Genomic DNA, 17,086 nt, shown 5'->3' on the forward strand with positions numbered 1-17,086 from the left:
GGGTTAGGCTTTATTGTTGCTGTCCCCACCTGCACGGGGAGTGGGGCATGTGTCCGGCAGGGCTGGCGTTGTCTGTGTGCCTGGTGTGCGAGCTGCACGCTTCGGCCTCTCCCAGGGTGCCCTGTGTGTGGAGACAGTGCCCTTGCCCCAGCCTCCTGGCCGACACAGGTCAGGCGGCCCAGCCCTCAAGGCCTGAGAGAGCCTGGTCAAGGCCACAGGTGTCCACTGTCTCCTCAGTCCATGGCCCAGTGGAGCCCCAGAGGTCTGGGCTGAGCTGCTGGGCCCCTCCGGGCTCAGGGCCCCCCCGCCTGTGGCTGACGTGGAGCTCTGGGTGGCAGCCGGACCAGGACCTGCTCGGGGTTCCCCGCCGTATCCACCACACTCAGGTGCAGGAGGCCCAGGAAGGCTTCAGGCGCAATGCTGGTCATGTGAAGCCTGTTTGCCCTGGACCAAGAGGCGGGCATGAGAGTGGGTGCCAAGGGAGTGGGCCACAACCGTGCTGACCCACCCAGGCCTGCTCGGGTTCCACCACAGCCCTCCAGGGGCGCCCCCTGCCCCCCGCCCACCTGGACCCGCTCTACCCAGCCGCCCCGGGCACCTAAGGAAGAGGGCACGCAGGCGGGGTGTGCTGAGGAAGGCTTCGGAGCCCACGTGGCTGATGCGGTTGCCCTGCAGGTGCAATTCCTCCAGCGCCTCGGGCAGGTCAGGGGGCACGAAGGACAGCTCGTTGTGGCTGAGGTCCAGCACCTGGGCAGAAGGACAGACAGTGCCGTGGTGGCCCCAGGCCTTGAGCCATCCACTCAGCCAGGCCCTAACCTCTCTTCCGGGGCGCGCCACACCCGGGCCTTCTGCCCCTCCCCCTGCCAGAGGTACAGAGTTCCCTCTGGGGCAGGCCGTGATCTAGGCGCTGGGATGCCAGGCGGATGGATTCAGTCAGTCATTCACAGAGACGGTACTTCCCTCACCTCGTGCCCCCCCGATACTGTTTACTTCGGATCGTGGTCGACTGCTTTCTCCCTAACTAGCGTGTCTGTGCCGGGCCGGGAGCTGTGTCATTTTGTGCCCAGGGGCATCTGCAGTTCCTAGAACAGCGCCTGGCCCCCACAGATGCTCTAAGCTCTGTGGGATCCAGGGTGTTCAGAGGGAGCTAGAGGTGCCGTGTTTGCTGGGGGAGGTGGACGGGGCGGTTGCCGAGGACCAGGTGGCAGGGAATGCACAGTCAAAGGCCCGGAGGCTGTATCTGTCGTATCCACCCCCGGCCCATGGGCTGGGCTCTCTGTGGCATCTCAGGGCCTCGCGGGGCGCTGCTGAGGGGCCGTGGGGACAGTGCGGCTAACCAGCCCGCCCCTGACCTGGAGGGCCTGTAGCTCGTGCCAGGTGCCAGGCCCGATGTCTCCAATCCGGAGCCGGTTGTGCGCCAGGCTGAGCTCCCGCAGCTGGTCCAGGCTGGCCAGCAGCTCAGGCTCGAGGGCCCGCAGCTGGTTGCGCTGTAGCCGCAGGGTGTGCAGGCTGCCAGGCAGGCCGCCGGGCACCCGGGTCAGCTGGTTGCCGGCCAGGTCAAGGCTGCGCAGGGCACGCAGCGGGCGGAAGGCCCGGCGGTGCACTCGGGCGCTGACCAGGCGGTTGTAGGCCAGGTTGAGCTCGGCCAGGCCCGGCATGCCGGCCAGGTCGCGGGCGCCCAGTGTGGTCACGTGGTTGTGCGGCAGCACCAGGGCCCGCAGGCGGCGGGGCAGCATCGGGGGCACGCGGTCCAGCCTGTTGCCGTAGAGGTGCAGCGTATGCAGGCCCCGCAGCGGCCGCAGCGCCCCAGCGGGCAGCCCCGTCGCTCCCAGCTGGTTGTGCTGCAGCAGCAGGTAGCGCAGGCCCCGGGCACCGCGCAGCCGGGAAGCCTCCACCCACCGGATGCGGTTGCGGCCCAGGTGCAGCACGGCCAGGGCACGGGGCAGACCAGCGGGCACCGAGGCGAGCTGGTTGTGGGACAGGTCCAGGTACTCGAGGTGATGCAGCTTGCTGGCGGGAGAGAGGGCCGGCGTTGGGCTGCGTGCCCAGAGTGGGGGCCGGGGGAATCTTGGGGGCGGGGGCTGGGGAGTGGTCCCGAGGTGGAAGCTGGAGACCCTTGGGGGTTGGATGAGTTGAGAGATCTGGGCGGGAGGCACACTTGCTGAGGTCAGGGCAGCTTCCAGCCTGAGGGTTGGACATAGAGGTGCAGGACAGAGTTCTCGGTCCAAGATCGGCATGTGGCGGTGATGATGTTTGGATAATAAAACTGAGGCACAGAACAGCCGGGAGCAAGGATGGCTGCTAGGTGCTTGGCTGAGCCTGACGCGCAGCAGGTGCTCACCAAACGCGCCCTCGGTTTGGGAGTCATACACCAGAGGGGGATAGAGGGTTGGGGCGCCCAGGCTCTGAATCTTCAACCCCTCCTGCCAGCACAAAGCTGCACCCCTGTCCTACCCTGTCCCAGGCCCCACCTGAAGGTGGTGGCGTCCAGGCCGCTGTCTGTCAGCTGGTTGTGCTGGAGGTAGAGTTCACGGAGGTGGGTCTGGCGGCTCAGGGCTCCTCGGGGCACCTTGGAGATGAGGTTGTTCTGGGAAGGGAGGAGAGAATGAGAGCGGGGGTCAGGGAGAGAAGGCGGCGGGGAGCTATGGAAGGCTCTTGAGTAAGGGAGTGACAAGGAGCTCACTTGAGCAAGGCTGTTCAGAGAGCACCTGTGAATGGCCATCGGACAAAACTAAAAGATATTTCTGACTACCGCAATTGTGAGGAGGTGGAGGGCTCCCCCAGGAGAGAGGTGAGGCGGCCCTGAGGAGGCAGGAACGTGGGGGTGGCGAGGTGAGGGAGGGGCACCTGCAGGTGGAGCCGCTCCAGCGAGGGCGGCAGACTGGGCGGCAAGTAGCTGAGCCGGTTGCTGGACAGGCTGAGGGTGGTCACAGCTTCAGAGCCATGGAAGGCGTCGGGGGGCAGGCCGGCGTTGCTCAGCTGGTTGTTGTGGAGGTACACGGACCTGAGGGGAGCCAGGCTCCGGCCACCAGCCCTCCCCTGGCCTTCCCACCGACCCCCATTCCTACCCTGCTCCCCAGAGCTGCCTTCGGTGTGCGCACGTGCATGTGTGTACCCACTGTCTCGGCCTCAGTGTGGAGTTCTCCAGATGGAGCATCCAGGGTGTCCTGCCTCAGACAGCCCCCAGGCTAGGGCTCCGCCCCCTCAGGCCCCAATGGGCAGGTTCATGAACCCCTCAGACTTCCAAGGGTAGGGGGTGACCCCAGGCACACCTGAGGTCTGAGAGGTCTGGGCTGGGCCAGGGGCTACCTGAGCGCCGGCTTCTCCCCAAAGGTAAGCGGGAAGATCTCTGTCACTTGGTTGGCAGCCAGGTCCACAACTCGGAGGGAGCGGGGCAGAAACTGGGGGGCCACCGAGAGCTGTGGGAGCACAGTGACGCTGGTCCTGGAGCCCTGCCCTGCAGCCCCCTGCTGTCCCCTCTGCGCTCTGCTGTGTGACCCCGGCCAGGCCAGGCCTCGGGGCCAGGGCAGGTGGGGATGCTCACCTTGTTGTGGGCCACATAAATGTGCTGCAGCTGTGTGAGGGACTCAAAGGCCTCATCAGGCAGCCCTGGGAGCGGGACAGGCAGTGAGGGGACCCCAGGCCTGGCTCAGATAGGGGCAACGAGGGAGCCGGTGCTCCCAGCTGCCCCAGGGCTCCTGTCTGGGGACTGGCAGAGGCCCCTCCAGGCACCCTCCCACACACCTCCCCACCCGTCCTCAAAAGCCACAGCCCCCATCATGCCCTGAGTTTCCATCCGGCTCAGCAAAGGGCAGTTCTGGGAACTACCGCAGAGCTACCCACAGACCCGGCAGGGGAGGGAAGGGGCCGCCTCCGGCCTCCCTCCTCCAGAGGTCCCCTCACCCCTCACCCTCGGAGGAGATGAGATTGTTGTGGAGGTTGAGGGTCCGCAGGCTGCTGAGGCGCGACAGCTCATTGTAGGGGAGCTCCTGGAGCTGGTTGTTCTGGGGGAGGGATTCACAGCCCTGAGCCCTCAACCAGTGGCCAGAGCCCCGATTCCCAGCTCCCCGTTGCCTTAATCAAGGGAAACTTGTCACCCCTCACTCCTACACTTGATCCCCAAAGCCCCATTACCCTGCATCTAAAACAACCCCGTAACCACAAACAGGCCTGTGACCACCAAGATGTTGACCCCCGGCACCCCGTCTGTTCCTATAATTGACCCCTGACACCCATTACCCTGACTCCAAGCAACCCCATAACCAAAAAGACGTTGACATCTGATACTCCATCGCCCCCACAATTGACCCAAATGCTCCGTCACTCTGACCCCCAAAAACCCTGTAGCTGCCAAGACATTGACCTCTAACACCTCCAAACTCTCAGCCCTTCCTACTTCCAATACCTGTACCCCCACCTCCAATTGCCCCCAATGCACATACCCCAACACTCTCATCAAGGCCAGCTCCCACCACTGCCAAGTCCCACATGTCCAACACGGACCCCATACCCCACCAGCCTCAACCAGAGCGCTCTGCACGCTCCCCCTACCACGCCTGGCCCGGGCCCCACCTGCAGGGAGAGGTGCTGAGCTGCCCTGGTGATGTTGTCTGGGAACACCTGCAGGTCCAGGCCGTTGCAGTGCACCGTGTCTGCCCGGGGGCAGGAGCAGCGCGGGGGGCAGGTGCGGGGCGGGGGCCGCGAGCTCTCCCCCAGGTGGGGGAAGGCGGCGTCCTCCATGCTGGGTGTGGGTGGGGGGCTCGTCAGCAGCAGGAGCAGCAGTAGTAGGCTCAGCCGCTGGGAAGAGAGGGACCCATGGGTCAGGGTGTCCCCAGGCCGGGCACCAGGTCACCATGGCGACAGGAGCATCCCCGCCGGCAGACTCCCCTCCCTCCCGACCCCCACCTTACCATAGCCAGCCCCAGCTCTGCCGTCTTGCCTGAAATGCCGACCAGGGCTCCCTAATGGAAACCAGGCAGTCACCTCCTGGAGCCTCTTCCGTGGCTGCCACCGCCCCCCATCTCTTGGCACAGGCCACCCTCCACCCGGCTTGTTCTCCCAGGGACTGGGTGGGGGGGAGTGGAGAACTAGCTGGCCCACCCCCGTCCCCGCCCTCGGGAGGGTGGGCGGGCTGCCGGATGGGTGGTGAGGACAGGCCAGCCCGTGCCCTCAGTCCCACCCCCACCAAGCACCCCAGCTCAGCTTGCGTAACCTCGGCCAGCCTGGGCCGGGCCACAGGAGCATGGAATGCTTGGGGGAAAGCTAAGATTCGCCCTGTCTGGTATTTGGGGCAACCACAGAAATAGGGGTGGGGGCAGAGGAGTGGAGGATGCTTCAGGCCAAGGAGGGTCCCCAAGGAACTGGGGCTGGGCAGCCAGGGGTCAGGGCAGGTCTGGGCTCAGCCCTGGGGGCGGGGAGGGGGGGTTTGGCTCTCAGCCAGCTCTGCCATTTGGGCCCCTCCCCCGCCACAGCAGCCGCCTGAAAGGAAATTACACGTATTGAGGCACCAGCCCGGTGGTTAAGGATATGCGCTCAGCGCCAGCCTGCCTGGGCCTGAACCTGGGCTCTGCCACCTCTCTGGGCCTTGGTCTCCCACTCTGCAAAGTTGGGGGGGATGGTTGTCTCATCTCTCAGGAGCCGTGTAAGGATCAAATGAGATAGTCCATATGAGGTGGGTGCGACAGTGCCCGGCACATTCCACGCCCTGTACCCCAGAGCAGCAGTGTGGGGAGAAGCCGACCTTTGCCCCAGATCCTATTTCCCAAGATGCGCCAACTTGCCAGCAAGGTGTCTTCAGGCAGATTGTTTTCCTGCCCAAACCTCAGTTTTCCCACACATAAGACAGAGATGACAGAATACCCTTCTTCCTCGAAGGGCTCTCACAAGGCAAAGCCAGGTAGTGGACAGAAAGTTCTAAGCACCACATCTGCCCCTCACAAATGCTCAGCTTGGAAGTGGCTGAGCCAATGGGCTGCATGAAGAGGGTGAAGGAGGTTGAAGGGGGGAGGCTTCCCAGAAGCAGAGCTTGAGACAAGGGTTGAGTGCGTTTGTCTTAGAGAAAGAAGCTGTAGGGGAGCAAGGAAATGACAGAGGGAAGGAAGGGAGCAGTCCACGATGAGTTATTGCTGGGATAATCAACTTGCCTGGAGCTCGCCAGTATTAGCACTCAAAATCCTGTGTCCCAGGAAACCCTTAGTCCTGGGCAAATTGGGGCAGTTTGTCACTCTTGTTATCAGGCAAGTTCCCGCCAGAGGCAGATGGGGCTCAGTCCTGCTGGGGAATGCTGGTAGATTGTGTAGGACACACGTCCTACCTGGGTGGGGGGTGGGGGGAGCTGGGATATTGATTCTCCAACTCCCTCCATCAGGCACTGGTTGAGGGCTGCCCCTGAAGGGTCTCAATTCACTGGCACTTTGGGGAGAACAGGCACCAGCCCTAAATAGATATAGGTGCCTGATGGTGAGGCCTGAGTGGGGCATGGTGGGCTCCAGACAGCACCTGTTATGGGAGGGTAGGGGGCAGTGAAGTACATCAGGGGAGTGGGAGGAAGGGACCAAGATGTGGAAGAATGATGGAGAGAGAGGGTGTCTGTATTATTAATCTCTCTTCCACAAAGGAAGAAACTTGGAGGTGGTCATTTGCCCACATTTCCCAGGACTGTGTGGGCTTGTGACAAGAGACACTCAGGGTCCCTCGGGGCTAGGGTAGGAGCTAGGTCTTAGCTTCAGCCAGAAGAGAGCAACAGTCCCCATCCCAAGTTCTCTATGTGGCACCAGTGGCTGTTAGCTTGGACACTGGGTAGAAGCTCCTCCGTCTCACTGGCAGAGTAATGGGACTAGCCCCACAGAGCTACTGAATTACTGCACTGATCCTAGCCCCAGTGAGAACCAAGCTGTTTCTGGTAGGCCTCTTTCAGTTGCAAAGAATGGAGAACCCAAACCAAACTAGCTAGTGCAAATGAGGGCGTTTATTGACTCATGAACAGAAATGTTCCATGGATGCATCTTTCAGGCATAGCTGGATTCTGGGGCTCAAATGACGTCCTCAGGACGGATTCCCTCTCTGTCTCTTGGCTCTACCAGCAGGCTTCTTTGTGTGGGGCCTGGATACTCCAGCAGCAACGTGTGCACATCCCCAGCCTCAAGCTTAAAAATCTCATTGGCCTAGCTTTGATCACATGTCCATCTGGAACCAGTCCCTGTGGCCAGAGGATGGAATGTCTGATTGGCTAAGACCCTAACCACTGCTCTTATAGATGAACCACTGGCCTTATCTCCCTGCAATAAATTCCCTTGTCTCTACCTTGCACTGCCCAGCCCAACCCAGCCCTGCCCTGCCCTGCCCTGCCCTGCCCTTCCTAGCCCTGCCCTGCCTAGTCCAGCCTTCCCCTATCCAGCAAAGAGTTCTGCAGGGACTGCAGCGGAGGAGTATGGTCGGCCAACATAGAGCCTAGCATAATCACCGTTTATTTCACCTTCAGGAATGCACATAGGATTGTGTCTGTATGTGTGGGAAGGTTTGCACAGGGAGCGAGTGTTGATGTCTCTTGGCTCTGACCTCAGAGTAAGGAGGACCATAGGGGTCATGGGAAGAAGGGAGAGTTGCAGTAACACTGGGCAGCTAGTGCAGCAGTCTGGTCTCATTTTGGTTGCCGGGGGGTACAGGGAGGAGGTGGGGTTGATGCGAAAGAGAGCAAGAGAATGATGGGAAATGTAGTCTCCCAATTAGAGAAGGAAAGGAAGGGCCTTAAATCAGTACCACTAATGATCCCAAGGTGCACCTCCTCATCCTCTAATGGCATTCATCCTCAAGACACAGGCAAACTTCTCAATCAGCCTTCATCTGGCTAATTAGCCCTTCAGGATCTGAGCCAAATTCATAAAATTACTGATAATTATCTTAGGCATATGGCTGCCTAAGATAAAGAACCACATTTCCCAGCCTCCCTTGCAGCTAGGTACAGCCCTGTGACTGTGTAAGCCGACGTGGTATGCATATCTTTGAGGGAAAGGGAGTGCCTTTCTCCTCCCTGTTGTTGGAAGGTCGATGTGATGGCTGGGACTCCATCAGCCATCTTGGGTGATGACATTACCCTGAGAATAGTGGCCTTGAGGAGTGGAGCAACAAGATAGAAACAACCTGCATCTCACATCTGAAGGAAGGCCATCCCTGCAATGGCTAGGGTTTTGATTACCTCCTACCTACCCTGCTGGTGAAGGAGGGATCTCCTGCTCTAAATGATACAAGGTAGTCAAGCATATGACATCCAACCCTGTATAGAAAAAATCGGCCTTGGCTTATTAGTCATATATACTCACAGCCCAGAGGAGGGGAAGGACACTGCACGCCATGCAGAGCCGCATGGGGGTGTCGCACATGGGAGCAGAGTCAAGAAACAGGGTCAAAGCAGCTAGAATAGTCACCAAATTCACAATTAAAATTAGCATATTTATTTAAAATGTGACCTGCAAAGTTTAGTAATGAAAATTGCTTATTCATAAAAGAATATGCTTAAATTAGTGTGACTCTTGTATATAATCACCAAGAAGCTGGGATATATTTTTTTTCATAAAGAAAAAAATTTAAAAAGCAGGAGCTGTGGCAGGCAGGCTTTGTAGTGACAAAAGGACGAGGTGACCTCTGGTTCCCACGGGAGGACGTGATTGACATGTTTGGATAATTTCTCAGGCTGGCGGAGAGGTGAACCCATTAGGCTGAGGACCAGATGGGGTGCAGCTGGTCTGGCTGATAGAGGAGCTAGCTAGGCTGGAAGTCTCTCCCTCCGGGTGGGGGGCATATCTCACAAAAACAGGGAAACTCTCATGGTTGGGCCCCTTTGGGGCCCTATGAGGCTCAAAGATTTTTTTTTTTAAGATTTTATTTATTTGAGAGGGAGAGAGAGAGAGAGAGAGCATGAGCAAGGGGTAGGGGAGAGGGAGAGGGAGAAGCAGACTCCCCGCGGGGCACCTGGGTGGCTCAGTCGTGAAGCATCTGCCTTCAGCTCAGGTTATGATCCCAGGATCCTGGGATCGAGCCCCATATCCGGCTCCTTGCTCAGCAGGAAGCCTGCTTCTCCCTCTCCCACTCCCCCTGCTTGTGTTCATGCTCTCGCTGTGTCTCTCTGTGTCAAATAAATAAAATCTTTAAAAAAAAAAAAAAAGCAGACTCCCCGCTGAGCGGGGAGACCATTGCGGGGCTCCATCCCAGGACCCTGAGATCATGACCCAAGCTGAAGGCAGGCACTTAACCAACTGAGCCACCCAGGGGCCCAAAAAAGATTTTTTTTTATTAATTAATTTATTATTTGAGAGAGAGAGAGAGGCAGGGGGAGGGGCATAGAAAGAGGGAGAGAGAATCTTAAGCTGACTCTGTGATGAGCATGGAGCCCAACACGGGGCTCAATCTCACTACCCCAAGATCACAACCTGAGCCAAAACCGAGGGACCCTTAACTGACTGTGCCACCCAGGTGCCCCAGATGTCTTTCTTGTGTAAGCCACCATTTCTATTTTTTTCTCCTTTGAAAAAACAACATACTCTAATCCTAACAACTATAGAGGCTATCCACAGAGTGAGAGCTGAAGCCACAGCATGGATGGCATTAGCCAAGAAGAAAGTATAAAATGAGAAGGGAGACCAAGGGAAACTGTTGAGGAAGGCTTATGCCTGAGGGGTGGGCAGAAAAGAGCCTGCAGTAGTCATGGAGAAACAGGGTCAGAAAGAGAGGAGGAATCTGAAAGTATCTGGTAGAACTGAAAATGTGCCTGCCATGTGCTTGCGATGGTTAATCGTATAGGTCAAGTGCAAGGTTATATTATAAAATGATATTGGGCCATGGGGTGCTCAGATTAAACATGATTTCGGCGTGCATCTGTGAGGGTGTTTCCAGAAGAGATTAGCATTTGAATCAGTGAACTCTCTAACGTGGTAGATAGCCCTCCCCAGTGTGGAAGGGCATCATTCAATCCACGGAGAGCCTGAATAGATCAAAAAGCAGAAAAGGTGTGGCCGGGGCTCCAGGGAACAAGTGCACCCGGCTCCAGGGGCTCCAAACAGAGCAGGTTCAGCCACTTGCCTCTGACAAAATCCAAAAGCAGGGAAAGGAATTTATTTCAGTGAGGCCAACACCAGGAAAGACAGCGGACTAGTGTCTCAAAGACGGTCTCCCAAGTGCAGAAAATACTCCCAGGTTTATAGAAGGAAAATGTGGGGCAAAGGTGGGTGGGTACGTGCATGTGGGCAGTGAAGGTCAAATCGATCATTGTCATGGAGTCAGTCATGGATGGGGTCTTGCTAGCTCAGGGCAGTCCTTATGCTCGAGTGGGTAGTTTCAGTTTCCATCTCAGGAGGCTTTGCCCTCAGCGTCTTCCACCAGAGACAAGCTGGAAAGAAGAACCCAACTTGGAAAGTTTGAGGTCCAAATGGAGGCAGCCAAAGTCCTCTTTCAAATGGAGGAATTGGCCCTTTTTTCTTCTGGTCTGACTTTTGAGTGGGAAACTGGTCTTCCCCTGCCTTTGAACTGGGATTTGGAATTTATACCATCAGCAACCCCGGTTCACAGGCCTTGGTGCTCAGACTGGAATTATACCATGAGGATCCTGGGTCTCCAGCTTCCCGATGGCAGATTATGAGACTTCCCAGCCTCCATAATCACATCACCTAATTCCTCATCATAAATCTCTCTCTCTCTCTCTCTTTTTTAAAGACTTTATTTATTTATTTCACAGAGAGAACAAGAGAGCACAAGCAGGGGGAGTGGCAGAGGAAGAGGGAGAAGCAGACTCCCCACTGAGTAGGGTGCCTGACTCCAGGCTCGATCCCAGGACCCTGGGATCATGACCTGAGCTGAAGGCAGATGCTTGACAACGGAGCCACCCAGGCGCCCCTAAATCTCTCTTGCTATAGATAGATAAATAGATGAGACGTAGATATGGGTATAGATAGAAGGATCAATAGTTAGAGATAGACATAGATCTATTATCTACATAGAGATTGAAGGAGATATTTTATATGTATAAAATGATATATATGTGTAAAGGATAAACATATATGATAAGAAATATATAGAGATACACATATATCTTATTGGTTCTGTTTCACATGTGCAAGTATAAAAGGATATGTATTATATATAGATAAAGGCTAAAGGATATATATATGATATATCATGTATACGTACCATATTGGTTCTGTTTCACCCGTGTATTAGATGGGCAGGCGAGATCACAGCCCCGAAGGTAAGTGACTAACACCAGAGTTGGTCATCCACACAATACGACCCCAACGGATCAGCAGGGTCTCTGAGCCACTCAGGGATCCAAGCCCAACAGAAGCTGCCCCATCTTGAAAGCAGCCCCCACCATTGCTGGCCACCGTGGAAAACAGAGATGGGACTCCCAGGTCGGCCTTTCAGGGTTTCCAGCCAAAAGTACCATCTAACCCTTTTGTTGCAGTTTCATTGGGCAGGATTAGTCACATAGTCCTGCCTGACTGCAAGGGACAAAGAAAGTGAGGGTAGGGGTGGGGGGCTGGGGAGGAGCAATTGGACTATTTGGAGTATTACTGTCTCTGCAGCACTCAAGATCCAGAAGTCTATTCGGAAAAATCACTTTTTTAAAAGATTTTATTTATTCATTTGAGGGAGACAGTACGAGCAGGGGAGAAGGGCAGAGGGAGAGGGAGAAGCAGTCTCCCTGCTGAGCAGGGGCTCGATCCCAGGACCCCAAGATCATGACCTGAGCTGAAGGAGATGCTTAACCAACTGAGCCACCCAGGCACCCCTATTCTGGAAAAATTTTTACACAGCCAGTAACAGATTTGTGCAAGGATGTCCCCTGTGGGTCTCTTTTATTACAGTGAAAATTTTCCCCTGCCCAGGATCCCAGCTTTAATTCACGTCACTTCCTCAGAGAGCCCCTCACCAGAACCCCCAATCGGAAGCAACATTTTTGTCTCTCTCTCCTCTTCCCTGCTTTATTTTTCTTCCTGGTATTTCTCATGTCCTGATATATATATTTGCCCACTCTCCATGGTCCTCCCCCACTGTGGAGGGGGGCCCTTGGCCATAGTCACCTCTGTCTGCCAGCACCTAGAACAACGTCTAGCACATACCAGGTGATCAGCGAACATCTGCTGTGTGAGCAAATGGAAAAAAAAAAAAAAAACCCATCAGAGGGGAATAAACAAACAAAAAACGTGTCCTATTAAAATAATAGAGACCCACCCGGATCTAGAACATACAACGGACTCTGTCTCTACATAATGTATTAATTTCCTAGAGCTCTTGTACCAATGACCACAGACAAGGTAGCTTAAAACAACAGACATTTATTTGTTTCAGAAGTCCAAATTATTTATCTGGGCTTGGGGAAACTGGAAGTCCAAAGTCAAGGTGTTGGCAGAGTTGTTCCTTCTGGAGGCTCCTTCCTTGTATCTCTCCCAGCTTCTGGTGGTTGCTGACAAGCTTTGATGTTCTTGGGTCTGTGGCTGCGTCACTGCAATCTCTGTCTCAATTTCCATGTGGCCTTTTCTGTGTGTGTGTGTGTGTCTGTGTGTGTGTGTGTGTGTGTGTCTGTGTGTGTGTGTGTATGTGTTCATCCTCCTCTCTCTTGTAAGGACTCTGGTCATGGGATTTACAGCCCAGACGGTTAATCCAGGATAATCTCAAGATCTTTAATTTAATTACACGTTTTTTTCCAAATAAGGTATTCACATGTTCTGGGGGTTAGGACATCAGGATATCCTTTTGTGGGTCACCATTCAAACCGTTGTATGGATTAGTGTGAGTAGGGCTAATCGTGGAGGAAAGAAAAGGTGCAGAGCAGGTTGGCAATTTTGATCATTTTCGTAAATTAAGAAAGGTATCCACTGTCTCAGAGGGAAAATTGGGTAGCTGGGGCTGAGGGGAGAGGGGGCGTTGCCAATATATCCTTGTATGTCTGTTGAATTAAAAAAAATTTTTTTGACTGTGGTATTCATGACATACGACAGAATGAAAATGTTTTAAAGATTTATTTATTTATTTATTTAAGAGAGAGAGAGTAAGCGAGGCGAGGAGCAGAGGGAGAGAGAGAGAGAATCTCAAGCAGACTCTCCGCTGAGCGCAGAGCCAGACATGGTGTTCCATCTCACAACGCTGAGATCATGACCTGAGCCAAAATCAAGAGTCGGACACTCAACAGACTGAGCCACCCAGGAGCCCCCAGAATGAAAATGTTTTAAAGTGTACGTGAGGGCGCCTGGGTGGCTCAGTTGGTTAAGCCACTGCCTTCGGCTCAGGTCATGATCCTGGAGTCCTGGGATCGAGTCCCACATCGGGCTCCCTGCTCAGCAGGGAGTCTGCTTCTCCCTCTGACCTTCTTCCCTCTCGTGCTCTCTATCTCTCATTCTCTCTCTCTCAAATAAATAAATAAAATCTTTAAAAAAAATAAATAAAGTGTACGTGAAATCAAAACTCATCATTCCAGGGGCACCTGGGTGGCTCAGTTGGTTAAGCGTCTGCCTTCGGCTCAGGTCATGATCCCATGGTTCTGGGATAGAGCCCCGCGTCAGGCTCCTTGCTCAGCGGGGAGCCTGCTTCTCCCTCTGCCACTCCCCCTGCTTGTGTTCCTTCTCTCGCTGTCAAATAAATAAATAAAATCTTAAAAATAAAACTCATCATTCCAAACCTCTGCACGTGTGCACCTAGAAAACCATAACCATAGTTACTGAACATTTCCATCATCTCCAAAAGCATCCTTCTGCCCCTTGGTCAGCCCTCCCCCAACTCCCTCTTCACCCCCAACCCCAGGCGACCATGGATCTACTCTCTGTCACTACAGATCAGGTTGCATTTTCTAGAAACTAATATAAACGGAATCATGGCGTGTGTAGTTTTTGGTATCTGGCTTCTTCCATTTGGGACAGTGAGTTTCAGATTCATCTGTGTTACATGCATTGAGAATTCATTCCTCTTTTAAAATTTACTTTAAAATTTTGAACAACTGAGATAGAACTGACATAGAAGATGAGTTTTAGGTGTACCATAATTTGTTCTTGTTTATTATTCAGATGGGCCACCATTTGTTTATCATATGTTGATGGACTTCTACTTGCTTCTTACTTTACATAAAACTGTTACTTTACATAAGGCTGTTACATAAAACTGCTATGAACAGTCCTGAGCAAGTCTTGGAATAAACGTGTCTTAGAGAAGTTATCTTGGGTAAATACATAGGAGTGACATGGCTGATTCATACAGTAAGTGTCCATTTAACTTAAGAAACTTCCCAACGGTCTTCCAAAGTGGTTGTGCCATTTTCCACTCCCACAGGCACTCTCTGAGAGTTTCAGTTCCTCCACGTCCTTCTCAACACTTGGTGTGGTCAGCCTTTCATTTTAGCCATTTTGGTGGGTGTGTCATGGTATGTCATTGTGACGTGATTTCTATTTCTTTGAGGACTATTAATGTCAAACGTCTTTTCTTGTGCTCATTGCCCATTCTAGGTCTTCTCTGTGCTGAATTTCAAACTGTGTAAAGGTAACACCTATTTAAAAGTATATGATCACACCCATTGGGATGGCTTGTATCAAAATAATAGAAGATAACAAATGTTGGCAGGGATGTAGAGAAACTGGAACTCACTATTCACCCAGGTGCTACAACCATCTCTAACCCCCTTCTTGTCTCCACCCTAATACCCGGTCCGTGAACATAACCCATTGCCTCCAAATATGGCCACTTTTCTCCTTCTCCATGCTATTACATGAATCCAAGCCACCACAACTTCTACCTCTGGTCGCCCTGAGGTCATTCTTGCCCACCACCACTAGTCCCCTAAACATTCTCCACACAGAAACCAAATGACCTTTCACCAAAACTCTTCAAAAAACTTTTTATTTTGAAATAATTTTCAACTTACAGAAGATTCGTGCTAGGAACTAAATGTTTGTGTCTCCCCTAAACGCATATGTTGAAACTTAACTCCCAATGTGATGGTATTAGAAGGTGGGAGCTTTGGGAGGTGATTAGGTCATGAGGATGGAGCCTTCATGAATGGAATTAGGGCCCTATAAGAGAACTGGTGATCTCTCTCTCCTTCTCTCTCTGTCTCCCTCAGCCATGTGAGGATGTAGCAAGGAGGCAATTGTCTACAATCTAGGAAGTGGTCCCTCACCAGACATTGGCTATGCCAGCGCCTTAGTCTTGGACTTCCCAGCCTCCAGAACTGTGAGAAATAAATGTTTGTCATAAACTCACCCCGTCTATAGTATTTTTATCATGGCAGCTCAACAGGCTAAGATAATTTGCAAAATTGGCACCCGCAAAGTTCTTGTCTACTCTTCACCCCACTGGCCCGAATGTTAACATCTTGCATAACCATGGTACGCTTGTCACAAAGAAGAGATTAACTAACATGGCACAATGCTGTTCATTAAACTACAGACTTAGGGGGCGCCTGGGTGGCTCAGTTGGTTAAGCGGCTGCCTTCAGCTCGGGTCATGATCTCACAGTCCCGGGATCAAGTCCCACATCGGGCTCCCTGCTCAGCGGGAAGCCTGCTTCTCCCTCTCCCACTCCCCCTGCTTGTGTTCCTGCTCTCACTATGTCTCTCTCTGTCAAATAAATAAATAAAATCTTAAAAAAACAAAAACAAAAACAAAACTACAGACTTAGTATGAATTACACCAGTTTTCTCTCTGATGTCCTTTTCAGGTCCAGGATCTCATCCGGGACATCACATCATATTTCATTTATCACATCTCCTAAGACTTCTCTAATCTGTGCCAATTTCTTGGTCATGCTTTGTTTCTCACAACTTTGACATTAAAAAAAAAGATTTATTTACTTATTTGAGAGAGAGAGAGAGAGCAAGTGGAGGGGAGGGGCAGAGGGAGAGAGGGAGAGAATCTCCAAGCAGACTCCACGCTGAGCACAGAGCCCAACACGGGGCCGGATCTCAAGACCCCGAGATCATGACCTGAACTGAAACCAAGAGTCAGATGCTTAATCGACTGAGCCACCCAGGTGCTTCCTCATGACCTTGACATTTTTGAAGTGTCCTAGTCAGGTCTTTTGTAGAATGTCCCTCAATTTGGGACAAACATCTGATGTTTTCTCATGAGTAGACTGAGGTTATAGGTTTGGGAGACAATACCAGGGAGGTTATGTGTCCTCATTACATCATATCAGGGATCCATGCACATGATTCATTGCTATGATGATAATGTTTTTTAAGATTTTGTTTCTTTGGGGCTCCTGGGTGGCTCAGTCGTTAGGCGTCTGCCTTCGGCTCAGGTCGTGATCCTAGGGTCCTGGGATCCTAGCCCTGAGCCCCATGTTGGGCTCCCTGCTCCGCGGGAAGCCTGCTTCTCCCTCTCCTGCTCCCCCTGCTTGTGCTCCCTCTCTCGCTGTGTCACTCTCTGTCAAATAAATAAACAAAATCTTTAAAAAAAATAAATAAATAAAGATTTAGTTTATTTATTTGAGATAGAGAGAGAGAGAGTGTGAACATGAGGGGGGAGGGGCAGAGGGAGAAGCAGGCTCCCTGTTGAGCAGGGAGCCTGACGCAGGGCTCCATCCCAGGACCTCAGGACCATGACCTGAGCTGAAGGAAGACGCTTAACAGACTGAGCCACCCAGGAGCCTCCCCTGGGACGATAACGTTGATTACCTGGTTGAGGTAGTATCTGCCAGGTTTCTCCACTGTCAAGTTACTTTTTGCACTTTCCATACTTTTATTCCTTAGAAGCAAGTCACTAAATTAATCCGGTTCACACCCAACAAGGTGAATTAAGCTCCACCTCCTGGAAGGAGGAATATCAAACAATCTGTGGATTTTTTTTTTTTTTTTTTTTTTTTTTTGAGAGAGAGAGAACGCATGTATGAGTGCTCGGGTAGGAGTGGGGTGGGGGTGGGGTGGGGAGGGGCAGAGGCAGAGAGAGAGAATCCCAAGCAGGCTCCACACCCAACACGGAACCTGAGGCAGGGCTCAATCCCACGACCCTGAGATCATGACCTGAGCCTAAATCAAGAGTCAGACACTTAACCTACTGAGCCATCCAGGTGCCCCTGTGGACATATATTTTTAAAAACCCAATAATTAATA

General features: G+C 53.1%; 1 protein-coding gene across 1 annotated transcript; it reads right to left on the minus strand.

The window, feature by feature from the left end:
* Nucleotides 1–13: 13 nt before the first annotated feature.
* On the minus strand, nt 14–5,052 carry PODNL1 (podocan like 1). Its single transcript, XM_027586256.2, has 10 exons — nt 4,911–5,052; nt 4,573–4,797; nt 3,911–4,004; nt 3,545–3,609; nt 3,310–3,419; nt 2,848–3,004; nt 2,472–2,587; nt 1,353–2,010; nt 599–747; nt 14–444 (listed from the first exon to the last, which is right to left on the minus strand). The coding sequence occupies exons 1-10, from the start codon at nt 4,911–4,913 to the stop codon at nt 294–296; spliced, it is 1,728 nt and encodes a 575-aa protein (XP_027442057.1). The 5' UTR covers nt 4,914–5,052; the 3' UTR covers nt 14–293.
* Between the last annotated feature and the right edge of the window lie 12,034 nt (nt 5,053–17,086).

This window comes from Zalophus californianus, chromosome 1 (genome assembly GCF_009762305.2).
Source record: "Zalophus californianus isolate mZalCal1 chromosome 1, mZalCal1.pri.v2, whole genome shotgun sequence".
Taxonomy (NCBI): Eukaryota; Metazoa; Chordata; class Mammalia; order Carnivora; family Otariidae; genus Zalophus; species Zalophus californianus.

What these genes read in the sequence shown, in the direction of transcription:
- PODNL1 (XM_027586256.2), bottom strand. An exon ending in CTCAGCACCTCTCCCTGCAG is followed by an intron (nt 4,005 to 4,572) that starts GTGGGGCCCGGG and finishes TCCCTCCCCCAG; the next exon opens with AACAACCAGCTCCAGGAGCT. An exon ending in TTTATGTGGCCCACAACAAG is followed by an intron (nt 3,420 to 3,544) that starts GTGAGCATCCCC and finishes GTGCTCCCACAG; the next exon opens with CTCTCGGTGGCCCCCCAGTT.